This window comes from Antechinus flavipes, chromosome 3, assembly GCF_016432865.1.
Source record: "Antechinus flavipes isolate AdamAnt ecotype Samford, QLD, Australia chromosome 3, AdamAnt_v2, whole genome shotgun sequence".
Lineage (NCBI taxonomy): Eukaryota > Metazoa > Chordata > Mammalia > Dasyuromorphia > Dasyuridae > Antechinus > Antechinus flavipes.
Genome location: NC_067400.1, coordinates 595,293,009 through 595,308,670, shown reverse-complemented (window position 1 = coordinate 595,308,670; position 15,662 = coordinate 595,293,009). Strand labels below are relative to the sequence as shown.

The 15,662-nt window shown below is 52.2% G+C and overlaps 1 protein-coding gene across 5 annotated transcripts in view; it reads right to left on the bottom strand.

The window, feature by feature from the left end:
* CASZ1 (castor zinc finger 1) overlaps positions 1-15,662 on the bottom strand; it is a 237,133-nt gene that overhangs the window by 33,221 nt on the left and 188,250 nt on the right. For all 5 annotated transcript variants that reach the window (XM_051988561.1, XM_051988562.1, XM_051988560.1 and 2 more), the window contains 2 exons: positions 9,406-9,918; positions 1,648-2,443 (listed from right to left, as the gene is read on the bottom strand). In XM_051988561.1, coding sequence (XP_051844521.1) covers positions 1,648-2,443; positions 9,406-9,918 — 1,309 coding nt within the window. The remainder of the gene's footprint in view (positions 1-1,647; positions 2,444-9,405; positions 9,919-15,662) is intronic.

The following is a 15,662-nucleotide window of genomic DNA, read 5'->3' as shown; positions in this document are numbered from 1 at the left end:
GAGTCTGCCCCGTCTGCTGTCAGCTCCAGGAGAAATAGAGGGGGCACAGCGGAAGAACACAGGGCAAGGGAAAGAGGAAGCACTGGGACAGAGAAGGGGAGATGGGACGGGCTTAGGTACCAGGAGTGGGCAGAGCCAGGGTCCGGAATTGGATCTTCCTGGAGTGAGTCTAGAGGGGATCCTGGGTACAGTCACTAAGTATAGCAAAGAAAGGGTTTGGGAAGGGAGGATCATGAGCTCAGAGCTGGGAGGGCCCTTAGAACCTAGGATGTCAGAGCTGGGGGAGCCCTTAGAACCCAGGAGGTCAGAGCTGGGAGGGCCCTTAGAACACAGGATGTCAGAGCTGGGAGGGTCCTTAGAATTCAGGAGGTCAGAGCTGGGAGGGTCCTTAGAACCCAGGAGGTCAGAGCTGGGAGGGCCCTTAGAACCCAGGATGTCAGAGCTGGGAGGGCCCTTAGAACCCAGGAGGTCAGAGCCAGGAAGACCTTCATGCTCATCCAGTCTGACCCTTTTATCTTATGTAGGGAAACAGGCCCAGGCAGTGGGAACAAGTTTATTGAAAGCCCCCCGGCACAGGGTGCCCTGACTGTACGCCTTCCAATCCATTGCCCTCCCACTGCAGCCAGCTGTTCCCAGCCCAGCGGTGACTGAATCTTCAAGATTTTCTTTACTTCCAAGACCCGGGGCAGGGTCGGTGCCCCCAGAACTCACGCCCAGGAAGGCGGAGGACCTTCCTTTGTGGGCTGCTCGTTCCTTCAAGAAGGGCTGCCCTTAACATATTTAACGTGTATAGGACTCCCTGCCATCTGGGGGAGGTGGGGGGAAGGAGGGGAAAAGTTGGAAAGGTTTCACAAGGGTCAATGATAAAAAATTCCCCACGTCTATGTCTTGTAAATAAAAAGCTGTAATAAAGAATAAACTTAAAGAAAAAGAAGGGCTGCCTGAGGCGCAGACTCTCAGGGGCTCCTTCCCAGCCAAGGCCGGTGCACCAAGAGGGAGGCGGGGGTGGGTCAGCAGCCTGGCTCTGGGGCTGAGGGGGCAGGGATGTGAAGGCGGCGGGGGCCTTGGGGAGGAGCCCGGGCCCAGGGTCGGTTGTACAACCCGGCTTGGCCATTGGTGAGCCAAGATCCCCGGTACCTGAGGGACAGACGGACTGAACCATAGGCCTAAAGGTCACCTGGGTTAAGAAAGGGCTCAGGGGAGCCAGAGCGAGCAAGGAACATGGCCCGGGGTCGGGCCCCCCGGCGGTGGGTGCTCACTTCTCACCGGGTCCGTCTCCGGACTCGCCCGTCTCCCAGGGGCCCAGCCCGGCTGCCCCTTCACTCGGGCCTCTGGGAGCAGGCAAGCTCGGAGCCCCCGCTCCGGTTCCGTGTGGGCAGGTGGAAGGGGCTGCCTCCCTCGCGGCTGCCCCAGCATCTCTGAGACGCTGAGGAACGGCTCTGGGCCCAGCCCGTCCTGGTCATTTCCCAGGCCCCAGCCCCGCGGGCACAGTCCGGCTCGGAGGAGGGGCCGGCCCCTCCTGCCCCACAAGACCCAGCCTCCGGCCTGAGCCCGTTTCCATCTCCTGGCTCTTGCAGTCCTACGGGCCCCCCGACCAACCCCAAGCGGGGGTCTCACCACGCGGCGCATGTGGGAGAAGGAACTTACTTGACGGTGGAGACGGTCCCGGTGGTGATGGAATCCGTCTTGGAGAAGGTCGACTTCAAGTACTCGGGGGCGTTGAAAGGCAGGGATACGGGGGGCTCGGGCCCCACCCCGGGGGCGGCGCTGGGGGCGCTGGCGAGGGGCGCGGGGGCCAGGCTGGGGGCGGGGGGCGCCTTGACGGGCGCCAGCTTCTGGATGTTGCGCACGTCGTACTTGGAGGGGCGGCCCACCTTGCCGGTCTTGAAGGCGATGGCGCCGCCCATGTCCGGGCTCCCCTCTCCCGGCTTGAAGAGGTGCAGGTACTTGACGTTCTCCAGGTCGTACTTGGAGGGCTTCTTGTAGGTGTTGCCGTTCTGGGGCCGCAGGCTCTCGCTGGTCTTGAGCTTCTGGATGAAGAAGTCGTACTTGGAGGCGCGGGCCACGAGCCCCTGCATCTGGGGGCCGGCGTGGGAGGGCAGCGGCAGGATGGTGGCCTTGGTCTCCAGGTGGGCCGTGCTGCCGGGCAGCCGCAGGCCCGGCCCGGCCTCCTTCCGGTCCTCGGCCTTGTGCGCGGGCCAGGGCAGCTGCTCGCCCGCCTTGAGCTTGCGGATGTACTCCTCGTACTTGGAGAAGCGCGGCCGCTTGCTGTCGTCGGCGGCCGGCGGCGCGGGGGGGGCCTCGGGGGCCGCGCCGGCGTGGAGCTTCTCGAAGCTGACCTTGCGCGCCAGCTCGTCCCGCACGTTCTGGTCGTCGTAGCCGAACATGCCCAGGAACTCGTTCATGGTGGTGGCCGCGTAGTCCCGCAGGGAGGAGGCTTCTCCTGGGGGGACAGAGGCGGGTCAGGGTGGACGCCCCCCCGCCCTCCTCCCGAGGGGCGCCGGGGGGACATGATCTACGGACATTTGGCTCACTTGTTAGGTTTTACGACTCTTAAATTAATTTGTTTAAAAAAAAAGTAATTAATACTGGGGTAAAATAAAACGAGTTCATCAATGCCAGGAAAATCAATTTCCTAAATGTTCTGGCCGATGGCTTTTCAGTACATTAAACAAAGTTTCATAAATGTCTCTGTGCTCTTGCCTCGGCCTAATATGAAGGAAAAGCGATTTTACTGGAAGTGAGGCCGGCGGAAACCCACCTCCCGGGCCTTGTGGGAGCGCGGGGGCGCGTGGGAAAATGGGTCAGGGACGGAGGGCCGGCAGCCGGGAATCCGAGACCCAGGGGGACCCCCGGCCCCCGTCTCCCGGAGGCCCAGGGCGGCACCCCACTAAACACCGGCAGAACCCAAGCCCGGGCTGGCTCCCCAGCGAAAACACAGGCTAGGATCACTTTGGGGGGTTTTCCCCTTTTTGTTCTGATTTTTCTCTCCTAATATGATTCATAAAGAAATGTGGATTTAAAAAATTAATGTACATGTATAACCAGGGAAAAAATAAAACAAAAACATAAAATTAATAATAAAAAAAGATCCATTAGAGAAGACCCAGGAGAGGACGGAGAAGGAGACCAGAAAATATTAAGACCAAAGGTCCAGAAGGCAGAGGATGGGGAGGGTCACTCATTCACTCTAGGAGGGCTGATTAAGCACCTACTATGTGCCTGAATCTGCTAGAGAGATAAAAATGAAACTGTCTGGCGGGGCTTATACTCTACTGGGGGGAGGGGGAAGCCAGGAACAGTGTGTACACAGATAAGGAAATAAAAAAAATATGCAAACTGACTTCCAGGGAGGAGGAGGAGGAGCATTTGCAGCTGGGAGAGGGCACCAGGCAATCCTTTCAAGGCTTCCCATGTTCCTTGGCCCCACTGATTTAGAGCTGGAAAATCCCTGAGCTCCTTTGGGTCTCAGTTTCTTCATCTATAAAATGGGGGTGGTGTGGGACTTTTGATTTTTAAAGCTTCTCCCTTCTCTCTCCCAGTCTCTCTCTCTCTTATTTTCTCTTTATTCTCTCTCTCATTCTCTTATTCTCTCAGTCTTTCCCTGTCTTTATTTTTTTCTCTCTCATTCTCTTGTTCTGTCTTTCCCATTCTCTCTTTCTCTTATTTTCTCTCATTCTCTCTCTTTCCCCTCATTCTCTTTCTCAGTCTTTCCCTCTGTCTCTCACTCTTTTATTTTCTTTTTCGTATTCTCTCTCTTATTTTCTCTGTCTCCCTTATTTTCTTTCTTATTCTCTCTCATTATCCCTTATTTTCTCTTTCTCTCTCATTTTTTCTCTCTCATTTTCTCTCTCTCCCTCTCTCTATCTCTTTCTCCTTTCCCTCTCTGTCTCTCACAGGACCAGAGATTTAGAGTTGGAGGAAACCTTAGGAATCATTTCATTTCACGGATAAAGAGACTGGGGTCCCTAGAGAGGAGGTGACCTGCTTAACCAAGGCGGTCCACTGTGGAGCTGAGATTTGAATCCAGTTCAGAGCGTCTGCAATAAGCACTTACTTATTGTAAGTATTATTATTATTATTATTAGTCAGGCACTGGGCTAAGCAAACCCATTGCAGCTCTCTCTGCTTAGGTGCTTAGAACCAGGACCACAGACTTGGGGCTGGAAGGGCTGGAGTCCAGTTGTCTCAGACAAGGAGACCGAGGCACAGGAATCCGGACACCTGCGCTTACAGCTCTCTGGGAAGTAAGTGACGCCGGCATAATTTGTACCCAAGTCCCCAGAACCCATTTTCCTTTGTTCTCTGCTTTTTCTTTTCCTCTCCTCACAAAGGGTCCCACCTCCCCCACCCAGGGGCTTCTCTATCTCTCGGAGCCCCTGTAGCAGCGGCCCCAGGCCAGCGGGAGCCTGGGCAGGAGGCTCCGGGGCTCGGGGACCCAGATTGTCCAGGGCCTGGCAGTCTGGCTGCGGTCTCTGTGTCCTCCCCAGGCTGCTTTGCTGGTCACTGTGAAGGGAGGAGGGGAGAGGGAGAAGTGGAGCTTCAAAGGGAGCTGGAGGTCACCCAATAACAGAGCAAAGGAGGAAATACAGATTGGTCTGACGTGCCAGCTCAGATTCATTTAAGCTTCAATCTGACACGGAGGCCCTCCTCCCCTCTTGTGCCCGCAATGGCCTCCTCCCTCCCGCCAAGCAAAGATTTACTGTGTGCAGGAGTCCTTCAAACCTCCCTCCTCATCGCCTCCAATCACTCATTGCAACTCTCCTGGGCGGGTGCTACAGGGGCTCGGGCTGGGGATGGAAGCCGGCTCACGGGGGCTCCGACGGCTTCCCGGTAGCTCCCTCCTCCCCGAGAGCGAGGGCAGAGCCCCGAGGAAAAGGGGGAGTCCAGACTGGCAGGGGCCTGGAGCGGCGGGCACGCATACACACTCACACTCACTCACACTTACACTCACACACTCAATCACACACACAGACACAGATACTCACAATCACACACAGACACAGATACTCACAATCACACACACACACTCAATCACACACACAGACACAGATACTCACAATCACACACACACACTCAATCACACACAGACAGATACAATCACACACACTCACACACACACTCACACTCTTACGTTCACACACTCAATCACACACAGACACAGATACTCACAATCACACATACTCACACACTCAAACACACACACAGACCCAGATACTCACAATCACACATACTCACACACTCAAACACACACACAGACACAGATATTCACAATCACACACACTCACACACAATTATACACACACACTCACACACACACTCACACACACACACACACACACACACACACTCACTCTCGCTCTCACACACACTCTGGCAGAGACAAACACGGCTCCACAACTTCCCAGGCACTGACCACACCCCGCAGGGGATGGGCGACTCTCCAGCCCAAGGGACAGGAGGCCCATGTCACAGGCGCCCTGCGGCCCTTGGGTGTCTGCAATTCTCCTCTGCTTTATGGGCAAATCCATCCCATTCACATTCAGAGTTTGGTTTGTGTAATTAGGCGCAGACGCCAGGGTGAGGGGGTGAACATTGGTGGTGAAGGGGCCGAGTGTTCGCAGAATCTGCAGCAGGAGGGACCACGTGCCTCTGGTCTAACTTGACAGGTCCTACCTCAGCCAGAGCAGAGGGAAAGGGAGGGGGAGGAAGGAAAGAGAAAGGGAGGAGGGGGAAGCTTGGGATCATCTGCAGAAGGCCCTCGGGGGTTGCTGTTCCCAGAACGTCCTGTTTTGGAGGTGGGCGAAGGGCTGATGGACAAAGCAGGGACCCCGCGTGGCTGTCCCAGGCACGAGGCTCTCTGAATGCCCAGAGTCCCGGGCTATCCTCTCACTGACCCCCCAGGTGACAGCAAGGTGAGATCCAGCCCTCTGGGGCACAGAGAATAAAGGCAACTGGCAAGGGAGGCTCCTCCCCGGCCCTGCCCTCTGGGCACTGGGGCAATGTCAGCCCTGGAGGGAGGAGCAGTGGCTGTCCTTTCCGTGGCCAACACCCAGATGGAGAGGGCCCTGGGAGGTGGGCAGTGCCAGGCCCTGGTGGCTGCTGGCGGAGAGCGCAGGAGAGGGCTTTGGCCCCGGCACATGTGGCTCAGGGACCAGGGGAAACGGGCTAAAAATAGCTGGAGACAGCTACTATATATGGCAGGAAAGCACCAAGTCCTCCCTGGGCAGCTCAGAGGGGGCAGGGGCCAGGGGCCCCAGGGCAAAAGCCCAGAGCCCTGAGCCGGGGAGCCCAGGGAAGGCAGGCAGCGAGGGCTGGCCTGGCCTGGTCGGGGGAAGAGAACCAGGGGCACACTCTGCTGCTGTCCCAAAGTGTGGGCAGGGGGTGGGGGGGCTGCAGAACAAAATCACCCCACGGTTGGCCTGAGTGAATTAAGAAGGGAAGGACTCCGGGTCAGCCGTGGTCTTCCGACCCCCAGGCCGACCCCCTGCTGGCCCCCCCAGACCAGGGTGACCCCCTGCCGGGCCCCTTTCTGTGACAGTCAGGGGGAGGCCTCCCCAGTAGCAGGGGAGAGGCAGCGCAGATGGGGGACTTCCGGGGCACATGGCCCCTTCCTCGTTCACCCCACCCCCCAGCCCTGGTGCAATCACCTTGTGTCTGAATGTGGCAAGGGCTTTTCCTATCAGAGGAAACTGAAGGTCACACTTTTCCTCATTGATCTTGCAATGTTTGTTAATTACTCTGTCACTGATGTGGCGAAGGATAATTAAACAGCTCTGTTTATATCTTATATGCATAATTATGTGGCTGCCTGGGCTCCCCGCACAGGGAGGAAGATGCGCCCCTCGCTGCGGGGGGGGTGCTGGAAATGGGGCTGGGGGAGGGGCAGGGAGGGCCGCTCTCTCCTCCCGAGCCACCCCAGGCTGGGCGAAGGAGGAAGGGAGGGCATCTGGACAGATCCCCGGCCGGGGAGTCCGTCCCACCAGGTGATCACCCCCAAACTCTACGGGGCTCCGACAATCCACCGGCACCCAGAGCTCTGACCCCCTGCTTCTCCTCCACCCCCTTCCCTTTCTTCTCCCACCTCCACGGGGATCAGCAGAGCAGGGCCCCCAGAATGCCCACCCTGGGATGCCTGGAGACACCTCCCATCCTAAAAAAGGTGGAGGAGAGCCGGATCACGGCAACAGAGCTGGAAGCGACCCGGGAAACTGTACAGTCCAAATCCCTCACCGGGCAGGTAAAGAAACTGAGGTTCAATGAGGTTAGAGACCAAGTGAGGTGGGAGGATTTGAATCCAGGTCTTCTGACTTTCCACTGTACAGAAAGGCCTTCTAGTTAGTGGGACTGGGGAGGGGGGAGTCCCAGGAGAGATCTGGGAAAGAGAGAAGCCAGAGTGCAATTTAGATAGAAGGAGGCAGGAGGCCAGGGGAGAAGGAGGGAAGGAAGGGACAGGCCAATGGTCTCTCCCTCAGGGAAGACCTTGGCAGGGGCAGAGAGGGATTAGACTTAATCTGTTTGGCCCCAGAGGCCAGAGCTAAAAGTCACACCGAGGCAGGTTTCAATATGACCTAAGGAGACGGCTTTCTAATATTTCCAGTGGGCTCCAGGGGGAAGAGGCTCTCCCAGAGGCTTCTGGGAACCCAGAATGAGCATTTATTCAAGATGCTCCAGCAGGGGAGCTTGCTCAGGTGGAGGTGAATGCATTCATTCATTCATTCATGTTGCAGGAGGTCCCTTCCAGCTCTAAGACTCACTCACTCAATTCACTCACTCATGCACTCACTCACTCATTCATTCATTCATTCATGTTGCAGGAGGTCCCTTTCAGTTCTAAGACTCACTCACCCACTAACTCACTCACTCACTCATTCATTCATTCATTCTTGTTGCAGGCAGTCCCTTCCAACTCTACAGGAAGTCAGAAAATGAGGGGAGACCCAAAGCATTTTCAGGAATATTCCAAGAGAAAATCAAAGACATAAATATGTAGAAAGCAGACTAGTCTTCCTGCTGCCTCTGTCTACACATTCTCAGCACGCTCTTGGGAAACACACGCCAGTGCATATGCCCGCCAGCCGGGCCCACTCACAGCCACGTTCGCATATGGCCGCCTTCCTGATCAGTCTCCTAGGCCCCTGTCCCAGAGCCTACTTCCTCCGCTCCAACCCCAGCCTGAAGGCTGCTCAACTGGGTCTGCTAGGAGCCTGGAGATTGCCCACACTGGGCCTTCCCCATGGCTCCTCCCCAGAGCATCACCAGTGCCCCTGGCTCCTTCCCTTCCTGAGAAAGGCCTGGCATAGGAAAATGCCCTGCTGCCGCCCTACAAGCCAGCTCTTGCTGGCCCCAGTCTGAGTGGAACACCTAAACACCCCTTTCTGCAAGCCAGGAAGCCTGCCCTCCTTCTTCCCTCCCTTCCTCCTTCTTTTCCTCCTTTTCTTCCCTTTTTCTTCCTCTCTCCCTCCTTTCTTTTTCCCTTCCTTCCTCCCTCCCTCTCTCTTTTCTTCTTTCCTTCCTTCCTCTCTTTCCCTCCTTTCTTGTTCCTGCCCTTTATTCCTCTTTTTCTTCTTTCTTCCCTCTTTCCTTATTTCCCCCTTTCTTCCTCCTTTTCTTCCTTCCTCCTTTCCTCCTTCCTTTTCTTCCCTCATTCTTGCTCCCTCTTTCTATTCCCTTCTCTCACTCTCCCTCTTCCAGGACCAAATATAAAAATTCCTTTTTTTCTCTTTCAGCTTTCTTTTACTTTCCCTATTCTGGTTCTCTATGCACTGTGCAGTGCAGTGACACTGGCCTCCTGGCTGTTCTTGCACCCATTTCTCCATCTCCTGCCTCCCAGCATTATCCCACTCTGCTCTACTGTCCTAGAATGTCCACCCCACTCTCCCAGCCTAGAATGTTCATCCCACTCTTCTATCCTAGAATCTCCATCCCACTCTCCTATCCTAGAACATCCACTCTGCACTCCTGTCCTAGAATGTCCACACTGCTCTCCTAGCCTATATGTCCACACTGTCTCATGGCCTAGAATGTCCACACTGCTCTCCCATCCTAGACTGTCCACACCGCTCTCTCATCCTAGAATATCCACATCACTCTCCCGGCCTAGAATGTCCACTCTGCTCTCCCAGCCTAGAATATCCACCCCGCTCTCTCGTCCTAGAGTGGGTGCTTCCTAAGTCTGGTTGCCTTACTGATTTCCATAGCTCCCAAGGAAGCAAAGCTTGCTGGATTTGGGTGGGGGGCTCTGCCACTGACTGCCTACAGGAGCCTATGAGGGTCCTCCTTCCCTGCCCATCCCGTTAGGGTCAGGCCTGGTAGATGGGGTCTCAGCCCCCACCCTGGGCCTGGGTCTTTTTCTGGGTGATGCTTTCCTGGCAGCAGGAGGTGCCAGAAGGGACATAACCTTACCTGAAGCCTGCTTGGCCGGGTGCCCACCCTCCTCCTTGGGGGCCGTCCCCTCTGAGTCCCGTTCTTCCAGGAAGTTGGCGCTCTGGGAAGTGGGCCCCCGAGCTTCCTCCCCGTGGTCCTCTTCATCGCTGCATCCCTGCGGCTGCACCATGTAGACTCCCTCCGGGGGCAGCTCCAGACCCTCGCGGACACTGCGCCCCAGGACTGGGGTCGGGGCCGGCTCCTCGCTGTACTCTCCATTGACCCACTTCTCAATCACGGCCCGCCTCCTGTCTTCCTCGCTCCGCGGCGTCTGGGTGACCTTGGCCTCTGACCCACCGCCTTGCTCCTTCTCCCGGGGCCGCAGGGGGTTGCCCTGGCCACCTTCTGGCCGGATCCCTGGATCAGCTCCCTGTTCCACCACCACCTGGCGGCTCAGCTTGGCACAGATGGCATTGAGCTTCAGGCCGCCTTTGCGCTTGGTCGCCATCGCGGGTTTTCCTGAGGGGGGGTCAGGGCAGAGAGCGCCTTCGGCTGAGGGGCAGAAAAAGAGACAGATGGTCAGGCAGGCACCAAGATCGAGCATCTCCTCCCCTTGATCAGACAGCTGTCCCGCAAACATTTATAAAATGCCTTAATCTCTACGAGGTGTTGAGATATAGACAAAATAAAACCCTTCTTGTCCCTGAGAAGCTTCCACATGGGATCTCTGTAGTCTTGCCAGCAAGAGGACGCAGTGGATACAGTTTGTAATTAGAGTCAGAACTCCAGTGTCTCAATCAGTGCTGCTCCTTGCTGCCTACAAGTCACTTCAGCAACCATGATCATGGCTGGCATTTATATAGCACCTACTGTATGCTAAGCAAAACTGTGCTAACTGCTTTACAAGTATATACTCCTGGCAACCAAATTATTATTATCCCCATTTTACAGATGAGGAAATGGAGCAATCAGAGGTTAAGTGGCTTGGCCAGATCCACACGGCTAGTGTCCAAATCTATTTTTGAGCTCTAGTCAGGAAGGGAGAGGGGAAGGAAAGAGAAGGAGAGAGGAGAAAGGGAGGGAGGAAGGGAAGAAGAAAAGGGAAGGAGAGAAGGGAGGGAGGGAGGAGAAGAGGAAGGGAGGAAGGAAGAAAGAAAGGAGGGAGGGAAGAAGGGAGAAAGGAAGGGAGGACTCAGTTCTCTCAGTCTCCAGGTCACTTGCCCCATGGCAGGGCAGGCAGGGAGAGGGGGCACAAAGCAGCAAGTGCTAGACCCAGAGGGTCTCCTTTTCAACCCAATGGCTGGATTCTGGCCCTCCCCGGGCCTGCCCCACGTCCTCTCAGAGAAGCTGACCTGGCCTCGGGGGGGGGGTTCCCTTTGGCTTATTTCCCAGAGGGACCCCCTTCCCAGGCCCAGCTCCCGCCCAGCCTTCTCTTCTCCATGTCCCTAAGCACAGAGTGTCCCAGAGTCCTGGTGAAGCAAAGAAAATGGCGCATGTGGATTTGAAGGAACCAAATTCATGCATCCTTCTCATGAACCCCTCCTTCAGTTCCTCTGTTTCCCCCAGGAGCCGCATCTGCAGGAGGAGGATGCTCGGTGCTGTGAGACCCTGGCCAAGTCCCCCAGCCCCGTCTGTGGAGTTCAGGGGCTCAGCCCAGAGGCCGGCTGCCACTGTCTGTCCACCTCAGTCCTTCTCTGCAAGCGAGGAAATCGGGTCATCAATGAGTCCCTCACTCAGCAGTGCCAGGCTCTGTGCTGGGGGCTAGGGATGCACGAGGAAAAGGGGGGAAAGGGCCCTCCCTGAGATCTCAGGCCCTTCTGGCTCCGACATCTCCCCCATTCCAGGCTCCCGGGCTCTCTCGCCCCGTCTCTCGTTTCCCCCTACCCCCCATCACTCTTCAAAGACCCGCTCCCTTCTCAGTTTCTCCATCCACTTCCTTGACTCTGGGGTCAGGGGACCTCGGGTTCAGACAGAGTCTTGGCTACTCGACACCTCCACGAGCCAACCTCCTCCCTGGAGAAGAGGCTTGGCTGGCAGGCCTCAGAGGGCCTCAGAACCCTGGGCTTTCCATCTTTAGCAGCCCCACTGTCCCCCACTCTACACCCCCCTCTTGGGCTAGGGAGTACCTCCCTATTGTCTGAACCCCGCTCCTCCCCCAGCACTTTGCCTGCTTCTTAGAACCCGTGGGGGAAACAGGAGAGGGGGAGGCTCCTGGGAGCTTCTTCTTCTAGCTTCTCCTGCATTTCTCAGGCCCTGCTTTTCACCATCTCCCAGCTCCATGCTTTTGCACAGGCTGTACCCTTCCGTCTCCAGGCCCTCATCTCTCACTTCCATGCTAGAATCCCTAGATTCCTTCTTGGCTCAGTTTGGGTCCCTTAATTCTCCTTTTAGCTGAGTTATTTCCCTCAAATTATTTTCTATTAATCTGTCAGTTTACATATTGTGCCCCACCATTAAAAAGTAGGCTTCATGACAATTAACACTTCCTGGCTGTATGACTCTGGGCAAGTCACTTAATCTGAATTGCCTCAGCAAAACAAACAGATAAATAAATAAAAAAAAATAAAATATAGGCTTCTTGAGGCAGTAGCTGGGTTGCAGACTTGAAGTTAGAAAGGACCTGAGAGGTCAACTACTCCCTCCCCCCCATTTTACAGGTGTGGAAACTAAGGCTCCAAAGTCACACAAATCTGGTCTAGATTCTAACTCTGGGTCTTGTCTCCGAATCCATCATTTTGTTGTATCTTTAGCATCCAGCTCAGTGCTCTGAATACTACAAGTGCTTAATAAGTGCTTACTGTTGTAGCAGGAATTTAAAAACGCCATAGGTCAGAAGTGTAGAGTAACATTCAGTCATGAGCCTAAAAAGCTCGACCTGGTGGTGTGCTGGTAAATGTTTTACATCCAGCTTTCCAGGGGGGAAAAATGGGTAAAGGACACACTTATTAACACTTTCACTTTTTAAAATCTAGACAGTCAACAAGATAACAAACAAAGCCCAATGGACATTATCTGGAAGTTTCTAAGGTGTAAAATATGCTTAGAATTTAACAACTGGCTCTTCCTGGCCACTCCAGCAAACCCATTTCTGCCCCTCCATTTTCCACAGCGTATCAATATCTGCAGAGACCCACATGGACAAACACAGACAAGGGGACACTCTGGCCCACAAACTCTATTTGTTCATCCACTTAGTTCATTAATGAACCTTTACATTGAGGTTTCTTCACACAGGCCCCTTGAGGGGCATCAGTATTACTCTATTTCACAGATGTGGAAACTGAGGCAAGGTCACGACCAATTAAGGTGCCAGACTAAACTAGGCTAAAGTTGGGAGGGAGGTGAATTTTCTCATCTTTGGGGACACACAGAAGACGGCAAAATATTCTTCCCTCCATTCTTTGCAGAGGTGGTGGGATAGGGGTGTGGATACACTGCCACACTGGCCTAATGCCTCGGTTATTTGGCCAACCTTCCCCCCTCCCAGGTTCTCTCCTTTTCTTGTTAGCAGGGCTAACTCACTGGATAAGGAAATGGAGAGGGATAGGAACATATATCTATATCTATAAAGAGAGGGGATATATGGAGAGGATATAGGGCCATATATTTATGTAAAGATAGGGGATATATGGAAAGGATATATGGACATATATCTATAAAATGAGAGGGGATATATGGACATATATTTATGTAAAGATAGAGGATATATAGAGAATATATGGACATATATCTATAAAAAGAGACAGGATATATGGACACATATTTATGTAAAGATAGAGGATATATGGAGAGGCTATAGGGACATATATTTATGTAAAGATAGGGATATATGGAAAGGATATATGGACATATATCTGTAAAATGAGAGAGGATATATGGACATATATTTATGTAAAGATAGAGGATATATAGAGAATATATGGAAATATATCTATAAAAATAGATGGGATATATGGACACATATTTATGTAAAGATAGAGGATATATGGAAAGGATATAGGGACATATATTTATGTAAAGATAGGGGATATGGAGAGGCTATATGGACATATATCTATAAAAAGAAAGGGGATATATGGACATATATTTATGTAAAGATAGGGGATATATAGAGAATATATGGAAATATATCTATAAAAAGAGAGGGGATATATGGATATATATTTATGTAAAGATAGAGGATATATGGACATATATTTATATAAAGAGAGGGGATATATGGAGAAGATATATGGATATATATTTATATAAAGAGAGGGGATATATGGAAAGAATATATGGACATATATCTATAAAAAGAGAGGGGATATATGGACATATATTTATGTAAAGATAGGGGATATATAGAGAATATATGGAAATATATCTATAAAAAGAGAGGGGATATATGGATATATATTTATGTAAAGATAGAGGATATATAGACATATATTTATATAAAGAGAGGGGATATATGGAGAAGATACATGGATATATATTTATATAAAGAGAGGGGATATATGGAAAGGATATATGGACATATATCTATAAAAAGAGAGGGGATATATGGACATATATTTATGTAAAGATAGGGGATATATAGACATATATTTATATAAAGAGAGGGGATATATGGAGAAGATATATGGATATATATTTATATAAAGAGAGGGGATATATGGAAAGGATATATGGACATATATCTATAAAAAGAGAGGGGATATATGGACATATATTTATGTAAAGATAGGGGATATATAGAGAATATATGGAAATATATCTATAAAAAGAGAGGGGATATATGGATATATATTTAAAGATAAGGGATATATGGACATATATTTATGTAAAGATGGAGGATATATGGACATGTATCCATATAAAGAGAGGAGATATATGTAGAGAGATATATGGATATATATTTATATAAAGAGAAGGGTATATGGAGAGGATATATGGACATATATTTATGTAAAGATGGAGGATATATATAGAGAATATAGCTATATAAAGATAGGGGATATGTGGGGAGGATAAATGGACATGTCTATATAAAGAGAGCGGATGCATGGAGATGATATATGGACATATATTTATATAAAGAGAGGGGACAGATGGACATATATCTATACCTCTAAAGATAAGGGATATATGGACACATATCTATATCTGTGAAGACGGGATATATGGAAAGGATATATGGACATATCTATATCTCTAAAGATAGTCAATATATGGAGAGGAACATATATTTATACCTGTAAAGTTAGAGAATATTTGGACATATACCTATATCTGTGAAGATATCTAGTTCTCTATAGAGAGATGTATGTGGATTTATCTCTGCCTATAGATATATGGATATATGTGTGGATATAGATCTCGTAGAGAGAACTGTGTGTATGCAGAGATACATGGCTACATCCTTCTAGCCACACATAAGTGGAATAGATTAAAATAAAATATATAAATTAAAAACCATTTAAAAATTGTGTCTGAGCTAGGGTTCAAATTCAGTTCATAGAACGAAGTAGTATGCAGAAAATGGAGTTAATGGTTCTGGGTTCAAGTCCTCCTTGCTACCTCGGGGATTCTGGGAAAGCCCTTAACCTTCCTGGGCCTCCGCTTCCCCTTCTGTAAGATGAGTCTTGGGCCCTCGGCCGGCTGTGGGATGTGGCTGGGAGGCTTTGTACGGCCTCGCCGTCCGGCTCCCTCAGTTTTCAGAGAAGGGGAAAGTGAAGGATTTTGCCGAGACCCCTCAGGGCCTGGGAGCCCAAAGCTCTGGCACTGCCTGCCACAGCTCACTGGTTTCTCACTGCAGCCCAGGGTTCCCGTGCCCTGTATCCTACCCGTGGGCCCATTCCCACCCCCAGCACCCAGCCTCATTTCTAACCTGATCCAACGAGCGAGTGGACATCAGGGGCAGCGGAGGCTCAGCGCCCCCCACTGCCCCCTTTTCTCGGGCGACTGGTTCCCCATGACCCCGAGCCCTAGAAGCGCGTGCCCTCTGAGCCCCTCCCCCTAGTGGGGGAAGGGGGTGGAGGTGGCAGCTCTATTTTTAACAGGAGGTGGGCAGCCAAGTGTACACAGCAGACGACAAATGACTCTATAAATATTTATCCAAAGGAAGAGGGGGACAGAAGCTCCCGGGGCCTGCACTGGCTGTGGGGGGACACCGTCTCCCTCAGCCTCCACCCATCCTGAGGTCTGGACCTCCACCTCCTCCCTGCTTCTCCTTTCTAGTTTCCTCTATCAGCCGGGTGATTCCCCACCCCCCCACTTACTCTCCTCCCCCTCCTCCAAACCCTGCAGCCACC